The sequence below is a fragment of the Dermacentor albipictus genome, chromosome 1 (genome assembly GCF_038994185.2).
Source record: "Dermacentor albipictus isolate Rhodes 1998 colony chromosome 1, USDA_Dalb.pri_finalv2, whole genome shotgun sequence".
NCBI lineage: Eukaryota > Metazoa > Arthropoda > Arachnida > Ixodida > Ixodidae > Dermacentor > Dermacentor albipictus.
The window spans coordinates 354,403,013-354,429,506 of NC_091821.1; the positions used below are offsets into that span (position 1 = coordinate 354,403,013).

Below are 26,494 nucleotides of genomic sequence, written 5' to 3' on the forward strand. Positions count from 1 at the left end.
GCCTTCACCTTGCTTACCGTGTGCTAAAGTGACTGTCATTTTTTTTTTCTACCGTTCTGGCGCTTTTCCACTCAACGTAAAATACTTTTGGAAGTTCGGTTTGTGGATCTTAGGCTTACATTGTGCAGTACTGTGGTACTTTCACTTGGACCATCGGTGCTTGAGGTACAGTCACAGGAACGTTTGCCGAGCCATATATATCTAAATCTCTGAAATCTCTGGATCCGAACAGGCAGCCATTGGAATCTGAACCTGGCAACGTTTAACGCTAGAACGTTATCTAGTGAGGCGAGTCTAGCAGTGCTTTTGGAGGAATTAGCGGGCATGAAATGGGGTATAATAGAGCTCAGTGAGGTTAGGAGGACAAATTTAGCATATACAGTGCTAAAAAGGGCGCACGTCTTGTGCTACCGGGGCTTAGCGGAGAGACGAGAACTAGGAGTCGGATTACTGATTAATAAGGATATAGCGGGTAACATACAGGAATGCTATAGCATTAACGAGAGGGTGGCAGGTCTAGTTGTGAAACTTAATAAGAGGTACAAATTGAAGGTTGTACAGGTCTACGCGCCTACATCCAGTCATGATAGCCAGCAAGTCGAAAGCTTCTATGAAGACGCAGAAACGGCGGTGGGTAAAGTCGAAACAATATACACTATACTGATTGGCGACCTCAATGCCAGGGTAGGCAAGAAGCAGGCTGGAGACAAGTCAGTAGGGGAATATGGCATAGGCTCTAGGAATAGCAGGGGACAGTTATTAGTAAAGTTTGCAGAACAGAATAATATGCGGATAATGAATACCTTCATCCGCAAGCGGGTTAGCCGAAAGTGGACGTGGAGGAGCCCAAATGGCGAGACTAGAAATGATATAGACTTCATCCTCTGCGCAAACCCTGGCGTCATACAAGATTTAGACGTGCTCGGCAAGGTGCGCTGCAGTGACCATAGGATGGTAAGAACTCGAATTAGCCTAGACTTGAGGAGGGAACGGAAGAAACTGGTACATAAGAAGCCAATCAATGAGTTAGCGGTAAGAGGGAAACTAGAGGAATTCCGGATCCAGCTACAGAACAGGTATTTGGCTTTAACTCAGGAAGAGGACCTTAGTGTTGAAGCAATGAGCAGGAATTTTATGGGCATCACTAAGGAGTGTGCAATGGAAGTCGGTGGTAACTTCGTTAGACAGGATACCGGTAAGCTATCGCAGGAGACGAAAGATCTGATCAAGAAACGCCTATGTATGAAAACCTCTAAAGCTACAGCTAGAATAGAACTGGCAGGACTTTCCAAGTTAATCAGCAAGCACAAGATAGATGACATAAGGAAGTATAATATGTATAGAATTGAGCATGCCCACACTGGTCTCTACGAAGACAAACATTTAGTTTGTTACGGTGCATTCCTTCGACCTTCATCAAATTTATATTTGGGCTGCCTCATTATTAGCCCTCACGCTATCCTCACGCCGGAATCTCGAAATTTCACAAGCATTTTCATGGTTGAATCATACTTGGACCCAAGCCTCAAAGAGAGGGCTCTCCAATCCCATCGTTCATCGCGTGTTCATGAGCGCAAACCGGAGCAACGTAAATTAATATCTGCCGTACCGTCACACCCTTCTTGCTCCAACGCGTTCACGTCCGGGCATTCTGCCTGATCGAAAGGCACGTTCTGCCGAATCCTTGGTGGTTCGTACCTTCCCCTCTTTCTCAGCGAAGTGTGCAGCGCAGATACCCACGAATAGTGGTACGCACTTTCAAGCCAAGCGCGTGCCAAAAAATTGGAGGACGCTTAAGCTTCGCCTTCAAGAGTGGGACGCGACAGCGTTCCCGTCGACCCGCCAAGGGGTATAAGACAATGCGCTACGCACAGCAATCACTTACGATGCGCCCCGCATCGGACTTAGCGCCCACCTATCACGCGGTGAACGTCGAGCAACGCAGCGTTCGGCGCGACAACGAAACGTGCGCCTGAGCGAACGAAACGAACCAAAGAACTCGGTGTCTCGGAGGGAAAACGATCTACGCGAACGATCACGCCAAACGTCGTGATCGGCACGGGCAGAGAGATAGTAATCTAAACCGGAAGCACGGCGAAGCGTCGTCAGGGGAGAGGGAGTCCCGCGACGCGCCTGGCAGCGGTCCCAATGCGCGCGCGGCGCGCCTCCTGTCGGGGCAGCGCCGTACATTGAGAGGAGGGGGTCTTCTGTGTTTGCCGCAAGATGGCTCTGCGTGTGCGGAAAGCGCAAAAGAAATGCAGCGGAAACGCACTTCGCAACTCGTGTAATTGTGATTTCTGTACGTTACATGTTCATAATTACCGATATACACCGCAGTATAACTTTCCACGGCTGGTTTCGAAGGCAACACCGCATTCACTAGAGGCGCGTTTGCACCGCTTGGAAGCATCGAACTCGTGGCTGAGTGGTAGCGTCTCTGTCTCACACTCCGGAGACCTGGGTTCGATTCCCACCGGGCCAATCTTGGAAGTTGCTTTTTATTTATGAAGAGCCTGCCGTGATTTATCGCTCACGGTCAACGCCGCCGACGCCGACACCCGACGCCGACGACACCGGCTTTTCTGCGACACGAGCTCCTTAACGCTATCGCGTTAAAAGAATTACGATAACGCCGTGGCTTGTGCAAGACAGAAGAGCAAGGAGCGTTCTTCGGCACCGCGAAAAGACTGGCGTTATTCGTACCACGCCGTACGGTGCTACACGTTAGTCTTTCCCGGCGAAGTGCAGCACGGTTTCTCGCGAGATCCGTTCGATCTTGCGACGTATATATGGGCGGTCTGCGGCTTTTTCACTGGAATTCCTCGGAGACTACGCGGAGCGTACGTTCTCTGTAAGAAGGCCGGGAGCGTAGCTTAGCGTGTGGTAGTTGTAGCGTGTCTCGCATTAGCTGGGAGTTGTACGTAGCCGCGGCACGGTAGCAGCCCGGGGCCTGCCTGGCTCAACGTTCCATATTTTATGAGCATTAGACGTCGCAGCCGGCGGCACGGAGGCCTCCCCGAACGCATTTGATCGCGATTTATCCCTCCGCAGACTCCAACTCCCCGTTTATTTTTTTTATCTTGATTGTTTTGTCAGCTTGCAATGTACTACACTTCCATGTTGGGTTCGCCCACGTAAGGCAAGTGCCCCTGGTGGAGACGCGTATATTGCGATAGACGGGATATAAATGTGTACAAACAAAACGCGAGTAGGCGCCTAGATGCGTGGTAGCGGAGAGAAGCTGCTCGCAGGTGTGGTTTCGACGATGGATTTTGTGTGCGCGCGTGGGATTTTTGGCGTGTCTTATACGTAATTCCCCAGCTGGCAACTTGTTTGTAACGCAGTGCCTTCCGATGGCCAAATAATGGCGTGGAAGCTGTGACTCGAGGCGCGATATAGGAGCAGGCCTTACTTCACGAGTGTTGGCACTTCTAGTATTTCTGTCCCGCTGGCGCGTCTGATTCCGTAGCGTAGCATCTGGTGGTTGAACGGATACTGGAAAGTTACGATGCGTTTCTTCAAAAAAAAAAAAAGAAAACAATCATGGACGGTAGCTGCTGCTCTCTCCACTGCCTCGGTGACTTGGCTTGAACGTCAGTGGACTTGGTTTACTCGCTCGTGCCCCTTTTAGCCTACAGAAACAGACGTGACTCTTCCGCAACCTGTAATGCACGCCATGGCCACCGTAACGCGGCCAGTCATGGGGTTCGCATTGCCATCGTCAGGTGTGTGTTGGCCTTGGGCCGTACATCATGTGCGCAAGAACGCAGCTTAGCGAAAATAAGGGACGTTAAAAGGAGAAAAATAAATGATAAAGGAAAAGTAGGGTGATTGAGCAGGTTGAGCCCGGTGGGCTGTAGCTTGCTCTGGGGAAGAGAAAAAGACGACAAGAAACTGAGCAGAAGGAGCGAAGTTTCCAGTATGCACGGACCGACAGGAAAAAAAAACCATGGAAGAAGTACGAAAAATTGATCGCCCTGATAGTGAGTCAAACACACTCTTGTGAACGGGCGACGCGGGTGTGCTCTCACCTTAATCAAACGAGGCAAACGTATTCGTAAGAACAAAGACGTGATACTGCACTGTACGAAATAAAATGTAAGCACATGAAAAAGAAAGCTACCTCCGCATAATTCCGCGTAATTATTTAGAAAGGGACAGATGCATACCGGAGCAAATAGTCACCACGGGATTAGGCACGTACCTGCTGCAGCAAAAGTTCGGCACCCACTCAGCACATCGTAATGGAATGTGAAGATATTTTCCCAGCAAGCCCCGCAGGAAACGTCCAAATTCCAGAAGCGGTGGGATTCAACACGGATGGAAGCATTAACTGGTCAGCAGTCGAGGTAAGTAAGATGCGTTTAGAATATCAGTGGGAAAAAAGCAGGGGAGATGTTTGAACCGGAGTTGTTGCAAGCGTAAATAATGGTACGACATAGACTTAGAGGTTTTAATAAAGAAAGATAAAATCAAGAAGAGAGAGGCAAAATGCTGCACTGCGATAGGTGCAGTAAAATATGATTAGCCCAGGCAGGCTAAGTGACTATGTCTCGCAGCCCCGTTTGAAAGGGGGTGCCAGTCATCATCATCTACACCATTACCATCACCATTATCATCATCATCATCATCATCATCATCATCATCATCAACAACAACAACAACATCGGCATTGTTCGATCAACTTCAGCAGTCCGCGTAAAAGGCGCAACTCTGCTTATACTACGATCTGTATCGTGCGATCTTGCCTTTCTATAACCAGAGAACCCTTTTTACGTGACCATAAATTTGTGCCGGTGCTTCGGCTAGTATAATTCAAGGAATGACAGCCGTAGTGTATCGTTGTTGTGGATACGTTTCTGATATATTCTCATGATAAATACAAATAGGGCAAATAACAGTACGTTGATGTTTTACATTCTTACCTACACCGGCTTTGGAAATAACATTGCGCGCTTTTCCGCTGCATTTGACCTCGATTTCTTGGCGCTGACATATGCGCGCTTAAAGTGTTTATCTCCTATGGCAGCCCGCAACAACATCACTTGCTGAACGTCAGAGCAGGTAGCAAGAAAACCCGAGTTTGTAAAAGTCGTGTTGTTAAAGAAGGAATCAGGAGCATTAGAAACAGTTTACAACAACGAAAAAGATAGATAATGCAGCTTCTTGGCAGCGCATATTCACTTGGCTTCCAGGGCCATATGCGAAAATACCATTTCCATGAATGTATTTATGAAATATTTTTCTTTCTTTCTGTCTTTCTTGGATTAAAAAAAAGACTTGGAAGGCTAACAAGCATCATACAAGAAATAAAGAAAACTGCGATGCACGAATGAAAAACTGTACAGGCATCAAGGGAGGAGGAAAGAATGAACTCACATCCGCTTATGATAAGCGGAACTCAGGACTACTGTATGTCAGTCAGCGTTTTAAGGAGGCCATTTGAGGCACACTATAACAAGTTTCCACCATTAACGTGATGCCTTAAGCGAAAAAAAAGAACGAGGAAACAGTCTTCAATGGCTGCGCGCATTTTCTTTTTAATTGCTATGTTACGCGCAGAAGGAGGTCCTGTAGAATTTACTGCATTAGTGTATTCATTTTATCGGAGGGCACCTTCAGCTTTCTATTTTATTGCGATAGCAATCATATAGACACTCCCGGTAGCATTTCTACCGTCGCCTTCGTCGTGAGGTTCCGTATGAGTGACAGATGGTAATGATCTAAAGAGAAAGGAAATATGCTTGATTCTGCAACCCGCGAATCTTGTGAGGGTGAGCCGGCGAACGCTGTTCAATCTCGCGTGCGCGAGCGAGGAACGCGTTGGCACGAAATTGTATTTCGTGCCAACTTTTCCTTCACAGATTCTGGCCGTGTGCACAATGCCACCTACAAAAATATTTCATGCCCCTTCAGTTTCAGAATGCTATCGCATCAAAACTTTCTCTTACGACCAGGATGTTGTAACATACGCCAAAGACACCAACGAGTTGTAGAAAAAAAAAAGCGACGCCGACCCCCCTTGGTTGCTCAGTGGCTAAGGTGTTGGGCTGCTGAGCACGAGGTCACGGGATCGAATCTCTGCCACGGCGGCCACATATCGGTGGGGGTGAAAAAACCCCTTTACTTAGATTCAGGTTCACGTTAAGGAACCCCAGGTGGTCGAAACTTCCGCAGTCCTCCACTACGGCATGCCTCATAATCAAAAAGTGGTTTTGGCACGTAAAACCCCATAATTTAATTAATTGAGAAAGCGGCGCCAGTAATGTCTGCGGCATTCAAGATAGCCAGGAGCATTGGCTTGCACTCTCAACCATAATACAAAAAGAATGTGATGTTCACTCTTTTCGGATGAATCAAAGTAAAAACAATAACGGAAGAAGAGATGTAGATTGCTCTTATCTTGTTCTTAACCAACAGCTGGGAAAGCGAAAGTGCAAGACATATTTTTCCGTTGTGCATTTTATGACAGAGGAAGTTAAGTTTCTAGTGTCTCGAGAGTTCTATGTAAAGTTTACGAGGGAAATATATACGCGGCAAACAAACTATATGGATCGATCATAAATTTTATGTAAACGCTATATTTTAAAACATGGTAAAGCCGTCCCGCAAGACGTTTCGATGGGGGTGGAATGCTAAAATGCATTTTTCCTCCTTGCCGTGCATCGCGGTTTCCCAGCTAAACCAACAGCACTTTACTGGAAAGCACATGCGATATGCAGCAGCGCTTTACTTCATCTAAAGTCAAACTTTTTGATAGAGAAGCATCTTTGCGCTTGAAAAGCTGCGAGCCATGAAATGACGGGAACAAGGGCAAAGATTTCAGTGCTTTATACGGAATCGTTCGGCATAAACATTGATTAACGTTGTCGTTGAGGCAGTAGCGAACGCTGTGAAGAAACGGCAAGAACCAGCCTCAATAAGTCGTGTACGTCGATTTCCATGCGACCACCACGCAGGATCGAGCATGAAAAATTCTGACGGCGGGCGTGCCGCACATTTCACGGTGAAGCAGTACGTTGCAAGTTGCCGTTACCTACAAGCTCTACATCTCCCGCTTAGACCTATCGGACAACGTTCGCAGAAAAAAAACTGTGCAACATAGATCAGTTTTAGTGGAGAAGACCGGCAGCTGTCAGGTCTTTACTTCGAACGAAAGATATAGTTGCACCACCGGCCGCGTTGATGCAGTAGCTACGGTGTTTTGCTGCTGAGCACGAGGTCGTGGGTTGGACTACCGGTCGCTGCGGCCACATTTAGGTGTGGGCGCAATGCTAAAACGTTCCTGTATGCTGCTCTTAGTGCAATTTAAAGAACCCCAAGTAGTCAATGTTAATCAGAGCGCTCCAATATGGCGTCTCTTATAGCGCCAGTTTTGCTATAGTGCCTAGAATATATATTCTAGGCACTATAGTTTTGCTTTGGGACGTTATCAAACCTATGATTCAATCAACCGATGCAGTTGCAGCATGATAGCAAACTGGGACAGTCGGTGACACAAGTGTTCGTGAAAGACTGCGCAGTCTGCATAGGCGTCGAAAACCGCGCTTTAGTACCACTCGACTTGCGTCATTTCTCGTGCTCTCTTCCATTCGCGCTATACCGGTCACGAACGATAGGTGGTGTCGACGCATGGCGTCTCTAAATATAGTACCGATGGTTTCTCAGGAGCTTCGGTGGCACCTTCTTGCACGTATTACTTCCCATTTGAGTCAGTTAGTCGTCGTAGAGCATGTCGGACAGTGCAGACGACGGAACAAGAGATTACGAGCAGGACACCTGCTCTGTTTGTATTTACCTTATCCAGTTGCCAGCGCTCTTCGGCACTTTGCGCGCAAAGCCGCCTCCGTAAACACAGAACGCCTGTGTGTCGCTGCCAGACCGGTGCACTACTAGACGCAGGTCAATGGATGGTTCGTGGCCACTCTTACATTTGTTTTACACCACAATTTTAGGATAGTGAGGTTTTCAGTAGACAAAGCTGTGATAATGTCGCCCCTAATAAACAGTGAAAATGGTTGCTTTACATTGTTATCAATCCCCTCGTTAAAGTCTCTCAACGCGACAGGGAGCCGGAAGCTCTGTTTTTATTAGGCGCTTCCCAACTTCATTAATGACCCTATCTTGCATGAGCTGTTGCATGCGCAACTCTTTTGATTGAACCTCCGAGACTACAGCGTTAAGCAGTTGCTAAAGGTTAGCACGCCTTAACGTCAGAGGCCAAGGTTCTGGCGAACTGCGATGTCTTCGCTTGTCGGAAGACAAGAGAAATGCCCGTTGCAAAACAGCTATAAATTTGGACAGAGCATGAGAAAGGGACCAGAGCTTGTCTTTCGCCTAAATTATAAACTTTTGTAGAGCGATGTCGCTATACCAACTAGCCCAACTATCTATTGTTGCGGAGGACGCTAACCGCGAGCTGAAATGCGCACAAAAAGCACCGTTTGTTTAATTGATTTGAGTTCGGAGCGTGAAAAGCGCGGGTAGTTAAAGTCCATATATACCTGCCTCACTGGTGTCACCTTACCTGTGCAACTAGACGAGACAGTGAGCGCTGGATATAATGAGCGACGAATGGTATTGTGCGTATTTTGGACGTTACGTTCCGCATTGCAAAAACTGAACAAAGTGAAAAAAAGAGGTCAGTCTGTCGAAGCGAAAGAGAAGCTGACGGGCTAGGTGGTGGAAACTATTCAATGAAACACAGGAGAGGACGAGAGAGACAGTGCTTTCAGCTTGTTAGTATGGCGGCTGTCATTGATGCATCGATTGCCGAAGGCGCCTTGGCACCACCTCTGTCTCCCTGGTCTTCCGGCCCTACCCACATGCCAGCTCCGAGCTCCTGAGTTAATTGATGTCAATTAGGCTTAATTGCTCAATGAAAGGCAGGTCACATTGTCTGACGCTGGACTCGGCAGCAGAGACAGCAAAATTAAGTGACATTATCAGAGAGTATTATCCAAGTGTGAAGGACAGCCTTTGAACTAGAAAGAGAGAGAAGTTTGAGTGCGTTTTTTTTTCTCGCGGGTCCTTAAATGACACTATTGATGATTTTATTGGTAACACTTACTTTGTCCTAATTATCGTCCGTCAAAGCAATTGCCACCGATTGTATTTCAACGTTACGCTAGTCATGGTCATGCAAATTTCGGAAGTTCAGTTAGAAAGGAAAGGAAAGGGGGAAACTATCAAAACAAAAGTGTGAGCATATTTCGCCTGGGAATAGAACTAGGTTAACGCAAAGCTACATGCCTAATGAGAATTTTCATGGAAGGTCGAGGTAATCTGAACGCAACAAGCTCTAGTTGTTACTTATTTTGTATAACAGGGGCATTACAGGAGGCGTAAAGCTTTAAGAAGAACTGCTGCGTTTCAACGGCAGCAACAACTTCTCACATTCTGAACCTTCTCAGTGGCTAGAAGGAAGGAAACAGCTTTTTAAATCTACAAAACTTGAGCGAGCCTTGCTCCTTTTTCTTTGTTCGTTTGTTTGTTTCTGAGGAGTTCTCTCGCCGCCTTCCTTCTAAGGCACAACGTTGATACTGCTGACGACATGGCATCAAGAAACATGTGCCTTTCACAGCCGGTATTCTGATGCAACGCTGCACCCGCTTCTGGCGCGCGCTATATATATACATTGTTTTCAAAGTTTTCAAACAAATGATGGTATACATCACCGTTTCGCTTGCGCTGCAGGTGGGTGCACTCGTGCAAGAATTTCCAGAGGAAAGCATCGCGCAGATAGGAGAAGGTCGAAGACGAAAAATTGATCTGTTTCTCTTTGCTCGTCGACATGTAGGGGTAAAAGTTAGATCGCCGCTTTTTTTTTTCCTTTCCATCCTCCCGTTTGTTTGCATTCTCTCTTTCCTGAACTCAACCGACGATCCCGTTGAAGTCGATCCCTCTCAAGGCAGCCTAATGCGAAACAGGTTCAGCAGCAACCGCTTGTCGGAATCTATTCCGCACAAACTGCAGGAGGCGCATCGGACTCAGGAGAGCCGTGATCACTCGGGGCGGTTAGATTTTTGTTGTTTTGTTCTATGTTCCATTTCATTTTTGAAGAGAGGCAAGCCCAGGGCGCTGTAATTGTGATGCTTCAACAGTAGCGCGTTATCAGTTCCTTGGGCCATGAAAACAAGAGTTTATGAAAAAGATGTTTCCATAATGTGCTTACATCTTTACAGGAAGGCAGTACATGGGAAAATGTTGTAGCACGAAATGCAAGGAACGAAGCAGCAGTCAATTATGTGTTTGCCGACAGCGAAGTCGAAAATATGTTTGTTTTTTCCGCAGCACGATGAAAGGCCAAAAAGAAAAAAAAATGACAGTTAAGATAACAAAGTACAATGTCACTCGAGCACTTTCTAACATAACACATTTAATCACGTAGCTTCCTTCATATTTCTCACGCTTTATATTACAAGTGAGTGCTTTGAATTATGAGCGCTGTACTTCTAACCACAGCATGATGGCCAATTGAAGTGGATTCTTACGTGAGCTGTCAATAATATTGGTCAATGCTGCGCTTCGTATTATAACTATAAATTGTAAACAGCATTTCGAACTATAGGTGTCCTAGTCTAACAACAATATGCTTTGCTCGCCCAAATAAGACAGCGTGCTAGGAAACAGCATCAAGATTGTCAAAGGCCCGCATGGTCGTGTGCTCGTAATTGACGACAATGTGACGCCGCGAATGGTATTTTTTATGGCAATCGTGACATTTATTATATCGGTTTTTAAGAAAGATAGTTAGTTGGGCCACAATATACGAAAGCATTTGCAAGTTCTGTCAATTATTTTATATTCTCGTATTCCACTTCATTGTTCTTTATGCTGTTCTCGTGGTTTGATCAGGTAAACAAAGCGACCCTGCGTCGTTATTTCGAACTTCAGTGATACGTTAAAGGGCTAATCAATCTGGCTATAACTGGTATAACAGCTGGTTCGAGCTATGAGCTCTACCACGTGTATCGTTCTCACCAATCAGGACAATCTGAAGAGCAATTTCACTACAGATACAGACTGAAAGCTTAGTGTCGTTAGGCCCACCGTCGCGTTGTCATAGCCTCCGTCTGCCAGTCCACGTCTGGCTGTGCCTAACAAGCACAACGAGGCATCTCTCTATACGCATCCTTATACGCATCCTTTTAAGCTCTCCCTCTCATCCGTCCAGATGCGCCGCTAACTTTCGTCATGGACACTAACTCCAATCTCACTGATTCTTGCAAAACGCAATCCAAGAAAAGAACGAAGAAAACTCTCGCGAGATGATACATGGCACCTGAGTTTCGAGACGTTGGTGCAACTCTAAAACACTCTCAAGTATGTCGTAGTAATGAAAAAAAAAACTAGAAACTTTAAAAGTGACGCATGGTTGCGACTAAGATTGAAAGCTCTCGAGGCGGAGGGTTCAGCAACCGGGGTCCGGAGAGAAATTTATCACGTCACTGACAATCTGTTCGCCGCATGAGTTCCTTCTGGGAATAAGCGACCTTTCCGGCCTAAATCCCCCGGGAGCGATGGTCGTGTCAGCGCTCTTTGTTCTCAGCTAGACGATATCCGTCTGGAATGCTTTGTTTTGCTTTTTGAAGGTGGGTTTTCGCAACGGCGCTCTTCCACAGTGCAGAGCGCTGCTTTATCTTTTCCCGACGTATGACGGGCCCCGAAAAGAGGAAATAGATACGTAGACGGTCCTCACGCGCACGAGGCGTGTAATTACTTGAACGTTTTCATTACCGAAGTGCCTTTCACCTGCATTGAACGAGGAGTTCACCTTCTTTTTTGTATTTTTTTTACATTTCAACGACTTTGATAAACAAATTCAACGAAGTGGTTTTCTTTTGCTTGGGTTGGCTGTGCTTCGTGACAACCCATATTGAGATTAAGATCCTGCGACATCGTCATAAATGAACGTGCTGCTCAAAGCTAAGCTACGCTCTCGGATTGAGGCAAGCAAGCGAAAAGTACGTGGCATATAATATATTTTTTAAACTTTTGACAACTTCGCTTCCAATCAAGTGTAGTACACTGTGTAAAACCCGAAGGTTATGCTAACTATAACGTCGATCTTTTGACAGAAATTAAAGGATTCACCCTACGCGAATGACCCGTTTCTACACATTTACTCGATGATGCACGCCACGCGCAGAAGTGAGGAAGCTATAGCTTTGAAGAAAGATTTTGAAATAGCGAGAATAACGCTGAGTGTTGCAAATAATTTACCTGTTTATTTTCCCATTCACAGGTTGTCATTTGTCGCCATCAACACAATACTGATCGAGCAGAGGAGATTGTAACTTCTTGATTGATATGCTCCTTCATTCTTTCATTATCTCTTTTGTGCGCCCAGGTTCGAGCTCACTGCAGCAAAAACATTGCATTACAAATAAAAAACTAACGCTTACACGAAAAGGCGTTATTATAATAGTCCAAGTAAGCCGAGCGATCTATTAGTGACATCGTAGTGGGGGAAAGAAATTCTGGGGTTTTACATGCGAAAACCAAGGATATTATTATTAAGAACACTGTTGTGGGGGACTCCTGCTTAATTTTGACCATCTCGGGTGTCTTGAGACCAAAATTAAAGCATGGTGCACATGAGCTTTTGCTTTCCGTCCCATCGAGTAATTAGTACGACGAGACACAGTTCGCATGCTTGATCAGCATACAGGGGTTATATAAGACCGTTCGGTGGGAATTTAGTTTGGTGGAAAGATAACCTGTATATATATAAGGATATATGAAGGTCTATATATATATATATATATATATATATATATATATATATATATATATATATATAGACCTTCATGTCTACATAGCAGATCAAAAAGCGTCCATGCAACTGGACGAGACATACTAAAGAGTAGCATGGACCTAAATGGCCTAGGTTGCGTCGCCTTGTGCCCCACAGTCCACACACAGACACTCACACCCAAGAAGACCCAGGTAGTGCTTTATGCAAATCATGATGTATTTTTTCCGGGTGTTTGTTCTTCTTTTTTTTGTTTCTTCTTGCAAAAAATGCCGCAGGCCCGTTTTACAAATGAATGCTTCTCCACAGTAGCGTAATGCTTGCGGTGGTGCACGCTCTACAGGATACCGAAAGCAAGCCCGAGTGTGTATTCTCACAACTTTATATCGTTCTTCTCGTGGTAAAACGTTGATTACTAGAAAATAAAATTAAGGCAAATTTCTGTTTATTTTTTCATTAATTTCGGGGCGGAACTCTTACGAAAGGTTTCTCGCTTTTCAGATTTTGTGGTGCAGTTATATTTCTCGATGTTTGCTAAATTCGGTCATTGGCTTCTTTACACTACAATGTAGTCGTTCCAAGAAAAACCTAGGCATATACAGTCACTGTCAAAATTCATGACGCCGCTGTGAGCTGGTGCGATAACTTCAAGGCAGAGTCCCTAAGTGTGTTTCGTGGTTTTCTTACTTTCTGGTTTATCTCCTTACGGTAACATTGCCCCCTTTATTTGTATTGTTGAAGGGTGATTTACTAATACAAATAAACTTATTTTTCTTTTATGTGTCCCTGTGAATTGTTGCCCAAGACAAAGCATGCGTCGTCTGCACGAGGCACTTACGAGAATCCAAGTGCTTGGCGTAAATACGCGACAATAATTGCTCATATTCTTCATCAACACCGCATTCACTCGGCAGAGAGAGACATCTCTTAATTCAGATGTAATTAGTACGAAAGAAAAAAAAATATAAAGGAACAAAGTTATGAAAAACGAGGCAGATATTGCTGTTCACGTATAAGTCATGCCAGTCTCTTTGCAGCGCTGAAATCTTACTTATTAGAAAAGCAAGCGTACGATGAGTACGTACATTTGATCACTGTGCCTGGGTAAACCTACGTTATTATTTTAAGTAATTTATTGTGACTCCTATCAGAGGAGTTGTGGTGCAACCGCCTTGCTGCAATGGTTGAACGGGGTTAACATTGTCTTTACGGCTGATAATAACTTATCAGCCGTAAATAACATCAGCCGTAATAACAATAACATCAGCCGTAGATGTCACGTGGTGGTGACGTTGAATAACACAGTAGCAATACTGTGAACGACAAAACTAACTTTTATTGGGCGAACCTGTGCCCACAAAACAGGCTACACTTATAGCACAACGATAGTGGCGAACACGCTCGGCGATCGTCGAAAATCTGATCAGCGGGTCAAGCGCGTCGGCTTTTATACAGCAATCATCGAATATTCCAGATTAAACGTTGGGACCCGCATGCCTTCTAAAATGTTCTACACCATTCGTGTCAAGCGATGAAATCAGATAACACAACGTTCGGCGACAACAGACAGCGGATAGAAGCATCGATAACTTTCCAGAAACTTCGTATACATGCAGGCGCGTCCCGCGCTGTGCGATAACATTTGTTCGGCGGCAAAACTTGTCGCCCGATAAAGACAAGTACACGTGTCAATATGCGCCGCCGGGCTGACAAGTAAAAACCACTCGAACTGCAAGAAAATGCTTGACATGCGTTTTCTAAAGCATGCTAAGAAGTTTGCAGAATGCCGCATGGGCGTAGTGATACAGTTGCTCTTAGCTGCGATCGATATTATGTAGGGCAGCAGGACGTTGCATCAGTGATAAATTAACTTAGCATAAACGTACGCGGACCCGTGGAACACCATCCAGCCTAACGTTAACACTGTCGAGGTTGCAAGTGCACTCGAAAATCTTCAGCCAGTTCAAACATAACAACGAACAAGTCGGCATATGGTCGAGGCATGGCATATAAATTTTAGCTGTAGAACGCACGTAAGGAAGTCCTCAATTATCTTGCATAAAGAGAAATTGTGATGCCTAAATTGCCATCACAAGATGCCACAACAGCACATCAAAACATTGCAGTCAGTTTTCTTTCTTTCATATTTTTTTTCTCGGGAAACCTTTAACAACACAACATATGACTGACCTGGCAGCGCGAATTTATAGGACGAGAACTTAAAAAGCTAGGACACCGACGTGACACGAGCAACCTATTCATTTTTTATTCTTTATCTTTTTTTACGCGTTCGATATTTCCAACCAAATCAAGTCTGACATCCAAGCAAGTTTGTTTTGACACCCCAGCTTGTTTTCTTTTTTTTTCTGTCATATTGATTAGGCAGATGCGTTTGCTCCGCGAAAAACGTCAACGCTTTCTACTGATATTAAAAACGTCGCTGCGCTCAGCCATATTTTCGGTCGGCGCATGTAGGCCAACGTGTGTCAAAGCGCACGTCAGGAGAAGGCGTCACCGCTGGCGTTCGCTTCAGCACGAACGGTTGAACAAAACAACATCAACCACTTCAATATTCTTTCCAGAAGCCATTAAATCAGGTGAGGAAGCGTCGTACCATCTCTGTGTGATTCCTTGTTTCTCCTGGGTTACTCGTATTCTTTGTTTCTCCCGGTTACTTGTATTCTTTCTCTTTGGTTACCGCCGCTGTTCATGCAAACAACGTTAGCGAAGTGTTCGCATTTTCAGCCCAAGAAGGGAAGGTTGAGGAACTCAGGAGCCACAGAAGCCAAGGAAACAAAGCAAAGGAAAAGAAAAATTCTAAACACGCAGAAAACAGGGACCGTAAGTGAGATAGCGCGGCCTCGTGTCGACGATACATTCGCTCGAATAAATTCACGATGACGGTACAGCGTCGAGCACATTATGCAGCAGCGAAATCTCTATTTATTTTAGGCTCACCCGAGGCGCGAACGTGTGCGTGCGTTTTTCGACAGCCTCGTATCAGGCCGCTCCGATGGTGCCGCGTGCTCGATATTCGTCGACAGTCTTTTTTTATGCGCTTAATTTCGAGATGTTCACTGCATTATGTTCGCATCAACACGCCACAGAGATTTGCCTTGGCCCGCTCCTTTCTTATCTTTTCTTTTTTATAGGTGCACTTATCTCTCCTCCGCCGTGTCTTACCGGCAAAATGCATTAGGCACCTGGAGCGAAGATCAAGTGAAAGATTCGCTTCCTGAAAATTTTTGCGTCGAAGCTTGTTCGAAAGTTCTCGAGGCTCAACAACTTTGGTAGATTTACGACGGCAAGCGCGCGGTCAGAGAATTGCAAACATGTAAGTCTCTTCGCTGTTATCTTTTTTTTTTTTGTACGGATAAAAAAAAAGCCTGTAACTGTCCGAACAGTGAAAGTACGAAAGTGTGCTGAGGACAGTCCTAACGTGCTTCGGTGTCTAAATTAGCATTGAAACTTGATCATAGGTGCAACCTTAAACTTGTTTTTTTTTTCCTTCGTAGCAGTCAAAGGAAAAAGAGAAGTAGTGCGGCCGAATTCACAACTATTTTCGCTCGTTAAGGACTACACTTGCCACTGGATTGTCTTTTTCGCTAATATTATGCTTTCTATGACAGGTGGCTGGCGTATTTTCTAAATGACGGGGGTTTAGTGCCAAAACCACGATCTGATTATGAGCCACGCCGTAGTGGGGGACTCCGGAAATTTGGACCACCTAGGGTTTTTTAACGTGCACCTTAATCTAAGTACATGGGCGTTTCTGCATTTCGCCCCCATCAAAATGCGGCTGCCGTGGCCGAGATTCGATCCCGTGACCTCGTGCTTAACAGCCGAACAGCATAACCACTAAGCAACCACGGCGGTTCGGCCTATTTCCTAAACTCGTCAAGCGTACGATTTACATTGTATATATAAAAATTGGGGCGATATCTCGAAAGGCAAACTGTGTGAATGCCGACGCAGTTATAAATTTGAATGTGTTTTCACGTCAGTGCGAATTTTTTTTTTTTACCAACTATGTTCACAGCGCAAACGAGGAGTTATACGGAAAGACTTGGCCAAGAAAACAGAGAAAACAAGCACATCTTTCCGTGTCACGTCTCGCTTGCGGTGTGAGCATAAACAGGAACCGCCCAGCCTATCTAGATATCTTGCTGCAATCCATGGCAACTCATTTTTTTCATTTCTGCTTCAGACAGTTTGTTTAATTCTTGAATGGGAAGCTTTTGGAAAGTATACTTGCACCAGAAACAAGCGTGAAAGCCAACGTCTCTCTTTTATCACACTTTGCGGGTAAAAAAATAGAAGAGGATCTGTGCACGTGTTAGTGTAGGCGCAGTGTATAGCCGCTGTACCGCCGATGGTCAAATATCCCCGATAACGATAGTAGGGATATGCCTTGCTTTCTAACCAGATATTTAACTGTAGGATAATCGACATTTGGGCAAGTTGGTACTGATTGAGCATCTTGAAGGGGCAGCGCGAAACGACAAAAACAGAAAGCGGGAAAGAAATATTGCAGTTTGGCCACTGCGGCGCACTGTTTCTGCAAGTCGTCAGTTATGTGCTGTAATGTTCTGCTAGCGTAAAAGGCGGTGCTCCATTGTGCTATAGTGTAAAACTACCTTTGTCACTCTGCCATCCTGCAGGATCTTGAAAGCACTTTCTTAATGCTAATTAGAAAAACAATTAAATTATTGAATGACTACTCTAATCCAAGTCATCTTTGGCTCTCGCTTACAGCAGAAGAAATACGGAAACGACTTCCGCGGATTTAACGCGCCCGTAGCGCAGCCTCTTCATATCCCGCGTACTCCCGTGAGTAGAGCACAGTGCCATCTCTAGACGAGTAGGCTTCAGTAACGCGCGCGCAGATAACCGAAAATCGCGCTACGAGAAATTAACAGTCCCTCGCTGTAAAATCTCAGTGACCCACCTCTTCACAGCTGGGGTAGCCAGCGGACTCCCAGAGCGCTCCCAACGGGTCCGTCATCACTTCCGGTGGTGAGACGCCTCTGCGACGTCGGGCTCTCGGTGGCCGATTCCTTGACCACTCCTTCTCCCACCAGAGCCATTCCTGATGTTCTCCTGTGCACGTCGTTAAAAAAATTGAATTATGGGGTTTTACGTGCCAAACCACGACCTGATTATAAGGCACGCCGTAGTGGAGGTCTCCAAAGATTTGGACCACCTGGGGTTCTTTAACGTGCACCTAAATCTAAGTATATGGTGTTTTCGCACTTCGCCCCCATCAAAATGCGGACACCGTGGCCGTGATTCCATCTCGCGACCTCGTGCTTGGCAACCCAGCCCCATATGCACCTGAGGACGTCGTGAGGCATCACGTTTCTGCATCACTAGGCTACTTTGATAAAGCTGACTCATGCTCGAGGCACCTGGCGTTGACTGTTCTAAGGAAAAGAGAATACGGAAGCGCTTCCCTCTTGCTGCTACGTCTCACTGCCAATGAATGCTGGCTGCAGCAATGCAACACATGCAAATTATGCTGCGACATGGTACTTTCAAAGACGAAAAAAAAAAGAAGGAAGTGTGGCTTGGTTCTCTCATATACGTTTTAACGCTACTATATTACCACTCCTTCGTGAAAATTACCCTGAGTGAACGAATACCAAAATAATAACTTAAAGAGTATAAGGAACTGTAAGCACAAACCCTTTTCGATGCTTAGCAATAATTGACCGGGTTATTTTTTCACATTTTCCACTCACGTCATTGTTCGCACAGAAATAGACGGTAAACGGCTGAAGGTACTTAACAAATTTGTAGTATCCTGATGATAGAAAAGTGGTTACTGGGTTTTTTATTTTCTGCAGCTCTGTTTTGTTATTGCAGACGCAGCGCCTCCTCTTTAGAGCATTTATAATTTGCGCAATCATACTTCAAGGCCACTAAAATTGTCGTACGGAAAAGCTTCGCAAAAAACGACGACTCAATTTATTTTTTGTATCCCAAACCATACACTGTATGCCATAAATGGCTGACTCAGACACGCCGTTAATGTTCAAGACCAACTCGATGTAATTCAAGTCCTGGCGAAGATAAATTTCTGTAATCTCACCACAGCTGCCCGTGAAGTCTGCATTCCCTTAGTGCTGCTCATTACCGGTCTTAAGTTGCACGCCCGAAAAAACAAATTACTGCGTCGCAGTCGTATAAACACGCAGCTTCTCATTTAGTACCGACATAAAGCAAGAACCCGTCGGCAATGTCCAGACGACCGTTAAAAAAACTGCCCGCAGTGCCTTTTCTTCTAATTCTTCTTTTCACCTAACGTTCACGTTACACTGTTAGACAGCTTCCATTTGCCATTGCGCAAGAACTTTCATGCAGCAGTAACGGAAACAGGCTGTGCCGAGACTTGCCAGCCACTAGGAGCCAGTGTTTCATTATTTACTTTCGGACTTTTTCTTTGCATACTTCACTTTTGCCTCGGCTCCCAACGTTGGCATAAATTATGCTCTTTCTCGGCGAAAAATTCTCCGTCCTTCATTGGCTCTGTAAAATTCACGCAAGACGACCTCACTTGGGCGCATTACACACTTCTCTCTCTTCTCTCTCGCTCTCTCTCTCTCTCTGTTTCTTCTTTCTGTTTTGTCTTACCGTACACAGCTTGGCAAGGAGAACTTTCATTTCTCGCTTGTTCGAGATGTTCGAAATAAGGGGCCCAGAATTACATTGTAGTGCAAGTTTAACAGGGTTTGCAACACGGATACGGAGAGAAGATAGAAGTTCTTGTTGTGGGAGTGAAGGCGTTCCTTTTGTTTCAAATTGTAAGCAAGCACATAATTCGTACGTATATGTAAGGTTATGCGCAAATAAATGATGAAAGCTACCGATGACGTAAACGCTCGTGTTTCGCCGGCCGTATATGCAGATATAGTCTTGTTCTCTTTCGACCCTTTGAATATCAAGATATACATAGCGAGTGGAGGCCGAGAGCGCGCAAAACTTGACATCGGAGAATCGTTGAATTAAAGAACACTCGGAACAAGAATAGATTATTTTATGGGCAGCAAAAGGGAAAGGCGGCGGCGAAATTTAATACGGTTTTCCGAATAAAGCCTAATCTAGTTACACGACTGCAAGAGCACAAAGCCTTGCGTTCTTAGAAATAAAAAAGAAAAGGGCTGCCTAAGATTTAGTTCTTGTTCGTGTCTCACCAGCGACGGAATACGAAAGCGAGACAGAAGGGCTCCATGACCGGAAGATGAAAAAGAGAGAGAGAGAGAGACACGAACATGGAAACGGCCACTGTCTTTATTTTTTTTTTTTTCGAGTGAAAAATGATTCGCTTGAGTTCGGTATGGATGAACAGCAAGCTCAATAAAAAAAAGTCCGCCAAAATATAGTTTTGTTGGTTTCTTGTGTTTTGTCATTTTTACTCAACTTGTGCAACTATTCTAATAACTTCATTAATGCATCGTTTCTACCCACTATCTCTCACATTAAGCGGTCTTCAAAAAATGCTAAAGCTCAGTTTGCTGCTATGACGACGCATCGCGCTGTGGTGATAAAAAGAAAGGCTGCAAGTCATTCTGTCGTGACATGCATGCACTTGTTTTATTATTATTGTTTTCTTGAAGCAAAAAAACAGGCGTCACCTATTTCTTGCGTTGCCTGCTTTTTGCCCCCAGAGGGGCAATCCAAGATTGCACCCAGAAATTTAAAAAAACGTTCATTTTTACTATTTTTTCTGCGCCGTAAACATTAATATGAAGTGCTTGAAGTGCGATGGTGGACCTTTAAGGGCACGCATTCCACGCGCTCGTATTTTAGTCAGACAGCGAGGTTGCGTTTCTAGAGCGCTAATGAAAGGAAGCTTTAGATATTGCGCACCCTAAGTTAGCGGACGCAAACCGCCATGTTTACTAAAGAATGGAAAAAGTGGTACAAGACAAAAAAGAGGTACAAATGAATGCAAGCAGGGCGTGGCAAAGGTCCCTTCGGAGACGCAATATCTAAAAGTACCTAATGTTATTAAATGAATAACACGCGTTGATTATTCTTGAACTGATACGCCATGTAAACGTGTCATAAGGATACTATAACAGTACGAAGGAAAATTGCACGAAATCAAATTAGATGGTTTGCTTTCTGCTAAGTGCACAGGTAACCGAGTTTTTCTGCATAAAAATATTTGGAAGGCGGCTAAACGGATAGTGAGAAATCTTTAGGAACGGTGGAACGGACGCAGAAAAAAAGAGATGCGTAGGAGAAAAAGCGGAAATTCACAGCTGAACACACTAGATGAGCTGGTGCAGCAGTGACGTGATGCTCGCAGGCTTAAGGCCAGCCTTTCACACGCAACGTGTGCTCTCGGGGCTTACGCTTTCTTGTACTCCCTTCTACCACCACCATCGCCAGTTCTTCCTACCTGGAGTTTTCTACAGCTGAGTGATGACAGGCCAACTGATATACGCCGCCCGACATCAACTCACGCGGCGGCGTCGCTTCGCGTCCGAATTATAGCTCAAGATGCCCACCTGCCGCTTGGCTCCATCGCCCTTTACGTTGATGCGAGCATTCAGGACTGTGAAACAACCACTGCAATTTATTGCCCATGCGCACCTGCCCTTAATAAGACGACCCGGTTACGAATCCAAGAGCCTCCTTCCTCCCTTTGTGCTGTGCTCCTTGCTGTCCGAGAAGCGTCGTGCTTTGTGGCCGCCTTTCCCATGGTCCCCACGGCCCGCATCGTCATCCGCACTGATGCCCTCCAGACGACGCGGCTTCTGCGACGCGTCAGTCGCAGCCCTGACATATGCGAACAGATCCATCTTCTGGCGGCACGCATCCCGCAGCCAATATCTGACGAGTGGATCCCACGCGACCTTCTAAGCTTCCAAAGCCGTACGGACTCTGCGACCTGTCTAGCGACCTCTCCATCGTCACTGCCTCAACTCTTTTAGCTAGATGATGCCACCCTCCTTTTAACAAGAAAGGAGCACCTCCGGCGCCGCACACGTGCTCTCATACCTCCGTGTGCGGTAACCGTCCCCCGCGGTCTTACCCGTGCAGAGGAGGTTGCGCTTCGGAGGATCAAGGTCGGGGTTGCCCTCACTCCTGCCGTGACTAGGAAGTGACCGCACTTTCGCCCGTTATCTCCTCGCCCTGGGTGTCCACTCTGCAAGTCGCGAAATGCGGAAGCCAACATCCACCACCTGCTGTGGGTTTGCCCTCCACTGAAACCGACGAGGCTCCGGCACCTCGCAGCAGCGGGACTCTCGCCGCATAATCCGAGCGAGTACACTGCTTGGACGTAGGGACCACATTGTCGATCCCTCTTGGACTTCACTCGATCAGCAAATCTTTTTTCATTCATTTAATCATCCTTCTTCCCCCCATTCCATACCCCTGCATGACCTGAGCAGTTGCGTAGCAGCAGGGGGCGCCGGGGGGCCGTGGGCCCCGGGTGCAAGGGGCCAGTGGCAAGGGGCCAGTCATATACGTCTGAAGACACCCCTCTTTCCGCCGGCTACACCCGGGGGGTGACAGAAGACCTATGGGCCCCGAGTGCCAGACGACCTAGCTACGCCACTGGCCCTGAGGCATTTACCCTCGCATTTAAAGAAAAAGTAAGAACAGAAAAGAAAAAGCAGGAAGTTTAAGTAAACGCATACGTGGTTGCCTACCCCACACTCAGGAAAAGGAGAAACAGAAAGATAGACATGAAAAAGGAAAGATAATAAGAAGAGCATGCAGAAGGTGCTTATTATAAAGCCCACACACCACAGTTGAAAAGAGAAAAATAAAAAAGAAAGAGAAAAGGCGGAGATGTTAGCCAGAAAAATGTCTGTTTTTACACAATGCAACAAAATTGAGTATCGATTATAGCTTACGTTAAAGTAATCAATGTTAGAATAATTTTGAACTTGGAACAAAGGGCAGACTCCTTTGTTTATTTCTCCAAGCCATTCAGCAAACGTTCACGGACTCCAAGTAGACATCTTAGACGATGCCACTGAAAGTTGGATAAATTATTTAAGTTTATCCTAGGGAGGCACGTTGCGCCATCTCGCAGCCATTAGTTGAAAGAGGCCATCATGATGATGATGATGGGGATCATGAGGATGCCCTTCAAGATCGGCACAAGTTCTCTGCGCAGGATAGGTCAAGAAAAACAAAACGAGAAATGAAAATACAAGTGAAATAAATGAATTTGGAATAGCAGCAATCAGCCTAGTAAGGAGGAGAAGTGAAAGCAAGCAGGTAATGGTGAGATAGGTGACTTCACGAATTTGGTTGTATATAGTGACTTACTGCATACAAAATTTCAAATTTGGAATTTTAGAAAAGAGGAAGAAATTTTTGGAAACGCCGAGCTCATAAAACTGGGAAACATTCACATCGAATTTTTTTTTTCACAGAGGTAATTATATATGGCTAGGCAAACGTTTCTGTGATTGCAGTGCCGTACCAAGGCCCATTTTCCAAGGAGAGCGTGAACCGAGAACTTTTTAAATCGCTTTCCATATATGTGTACATCACCTCGATACTGCGTCCCCGCGGTATACTGAGCTTTGCTGGAGACCCCAGAAAGAGCTGTAAGGGTGGCGCACAGGTGCTGCACGAAACTTCAGCTGATCGTCCTCTGGCAAGTTGGGTTTACAAAAGCAATTTCCTCGCTTTTAAGCTGACGCAGCCAGTAAATTGGGCACAGAGGAGCATAATTACAAGAAGCGCCAGAGAGCAGCAATCTGGAGCGTTCATCCCATACCTTCACAAGCGTTTTTACTTTTGTTCTTTATTCTAGCCGCTAGTCTAAAATTTTGCCCAAGGGGAAATTAGAGGTGCTTTAGTGCGGGCGCTCGTTAATGAGCCAGAATCTGGTTGTTTGTTTTTCCAAGTCAAGTCAAGCAAAGTCAAGTGCATACCGAAGTTACTGGTTAGCGAACACGGCGACGTTTAACGCGCAGAAAAGCCCACGGGCACTGCGAAGTGTTCTAAAGTCTTCTTTAATTTCATTCCTTCTTTTTTTTCGTACTTCCTTCTTCAGTTCCCTTCAGTCAAGTACAGTCTGTGCCATTGTGAGAGGGGAGAAGAATCCTGCTCGAGGATGTTCTCATGGTTGGTTATTATATTTCTAATATTTCTTTTTTACCGTTGTGGTTGTAAGTCGCCCATCAAAGCTGCACTGAAGTATTATGGGGTGCAGCAAGAACTAATTAATCGTATCTCTCTTTTCATTCGCTCAAACAGCAGGCAACGTACCACTGCTCTCTTATTTATGCAGCGAATTATGCTGGACTATAGTACGCCGGAGCCGTGCAAATAAGGACGGAAGTGGTTAGAAACCCTTGCTTCATCGGAGACCCGAGTGCAGTGGAACGAGGCTTTAGTTTAAATTTGCTATTTCTTCGGAACTGCTCCTCCGGTCTCGCAGCGGCGAGCCTCGCCTAGGCCGCCCTGAAGTGCCTCTGCGACCGTTCTGCAGGAAAGGTGCGGGTCGCCGATTAATCATCGTTAACCCTCGGAAATGAAGTTGGGCGACACGTTTTTGCTTCATCTTGTTCCTCCGCTTTGTATTGAGGCTTGTAACTCGTTTAAGGTGCCCAACAACAGAAATTATGCTCAAGCAAGGCGACGTAACATAATTTTTCTCGGCAAACATTGTTCATCAAACGATAGAAGGAAAAAAAAAAGAACGAAAAAGCATTACACAATGCATCAATGATTGATTTCTCTGCGTCATCGTTCTCTCCTCGGTTTCCTTTCTATATTTGTTCACGTTAAAACCGTCTGACAGACGATATTAAGATACTCGGATATTATTGGTCACAGGCACTCATCGCCTTGAGATCTATTAATATAACCAACAATAATAATAACAATATAATAACCCCAGTAGTAGTAAAAACGTCTTTAGTGTTCCGGCATGTAACAATCAAAAATAAACATTACGCCACTATGTCATCGAAGACAAAATCAGCGCAGTCCAACGCTTAATAATAGAAGTAGCTTTTGCGAAAACAAAAAAAATGACCGAAAACAAGGATGTGACAGGAAAGGTGATTGTTAGCGCCAGTGTACTACAAGTTACAAATGCCTCGTGTAATTGGAATAAATACATGTTCTTGTTCTCTTAGTTCGAATGTACAAGAAGCATTGGCGACTCGTGGAATTCAATATACAGGAACAAAGATAAAATCTGGGCCCAATAATACATGTTTATTTAACTTAGACAATTAGAAAATGCGATTGCGCATGTTAAATAATTATACAGGGCAGTTTCTCAACTAACAGTGGGTGCTTATTACCACATAGCATCGCAAGATCACCGATATCAACACCACGCGCTCATTGGCCCCTCACTGCTCAATATTTGAAGCCCACATCAAAACACGGTCACTTGTTTTCAGTTAAAGCTGGTTACAGTGTCATGATATAGCCATATATCGTGTTATCTTATGCGAAAAGCATGAGCCTTGGCGTTTTGCGACTTCCCTCGACCAAGAATTAAAACTGCGATGAGAGAAATACAAACTTTATTGATATTCCGGGGATGGCACAGTGGCTGACCGCCTGACGTGCTACTCCAGATACCGGGCGATAATTATGATATACAAAGTGATCACATAAACACTTAGAGAGAATATACAGTCACAAAACACGCACATACACTGCGATGAACAATTCTTGCATGAAACTCGGCTTGAAATGCGTGTTAAATCACCATCTTCTCCAAATGTTAACTTATCCCGGTGTTCACGTAAACTGGTGTTTGAAGGTTTAAATTTATTAGCGCTGCCTTTCTCACATCACGATGTGCAGGAGCTAGGATTTGGAGCCTGAGAGTTTCTTGCTTCCTGTATAATGAAGCTACATTGCATATCCACACTCCGCGCGACAACGCAGCATGCTTCGCCGCATAGCACTAGTGTTGGGCGACGCTGCACTGCAATGGTCACGTGAAGTGGGAAATTTATGAAACTTCGAAATAATCGATCTGAGACCGCATTCACAAAACGTACTTAAGCTACAACTCTTCTCAAAGCAGATGCGGGACACTCGGTATGTTGGACATTATTAGCTTAGAGGGTCATCCAATGGAGAACAAAACTTTTGAACGAAAGGCTTTGCGAATTGTGCCCATGATATCTACGTAGCACAAGGTAAGCCTGAACCAGGAACATGCAGATAAGTTACGAGCTCCTAATTCACCCATCTCGCGACCATTTCACCATCATAGGCACCACCGTTGACGAAGACGATGGCGGTGTCAAGACGAAGCTCGCGAAACTAGCTGAAATAGAATACGCCCGGCTGCTGCTCCGACGCGGCGGCTACACCATCGTACCAGCGCCACAGTGTTATTGATCGCTGAAGACGCAGTTGTGTTGGGCTAGTCAAGCATCGCTATTACGTTGCAGAGGATGACGTTATTGAGCTGGCATGCCTTACGTCCGAGGGCCAATGGTTGGTTTTTGTGTGGTTTAAATTTCATCAGAGGTTATGCTTGCGCGACAAGAAATATAGGAAGTGTAAGGGAGCGGAAAAGGAGAGAAGGGAGGTCGGAGGCAAAACGAGAAAAGGGCCAGAAAACATTCGGATGCAAATTATTTACCTTAATTTTGCTATTAAAAGATATGGCTTAACAGTTTGGCGGAAACACGCTGCTCAATATGTGAATAAAAAACGTTTTTACCGCTCACGCCTGCTGGTAATTCAAATTGTTTATTCTCTCTAGTCCTCCACCAGACGTTG

The 26,494-nt window shown here is 45.3% G+C and overlaps 1 protein-coding gene across 1 annotated transcript in view; it reads right to left on the reverse strand.

Annotated features, from left to right (window-relative positions):
* Positions 1 to 26,494, reverse strand: part of Schip1 (Schwannomin interacting protein 1) — a 123,266-nt gene that overhangs the window by 94,788 nt on the left and 1,984 nt on the right. Inside the window, exon 2 of the mRNA XM_065452189.2 lies at positions 17,706 to 17,857. Within this exon, the coding sequence (XP_065308261.2) occupies positions 17,706 to 17,857 (152 nt within the window). The remainder of the gene's footprint in view (positions 1 to 17,705; positions 17,858 to 26,494) is intronic.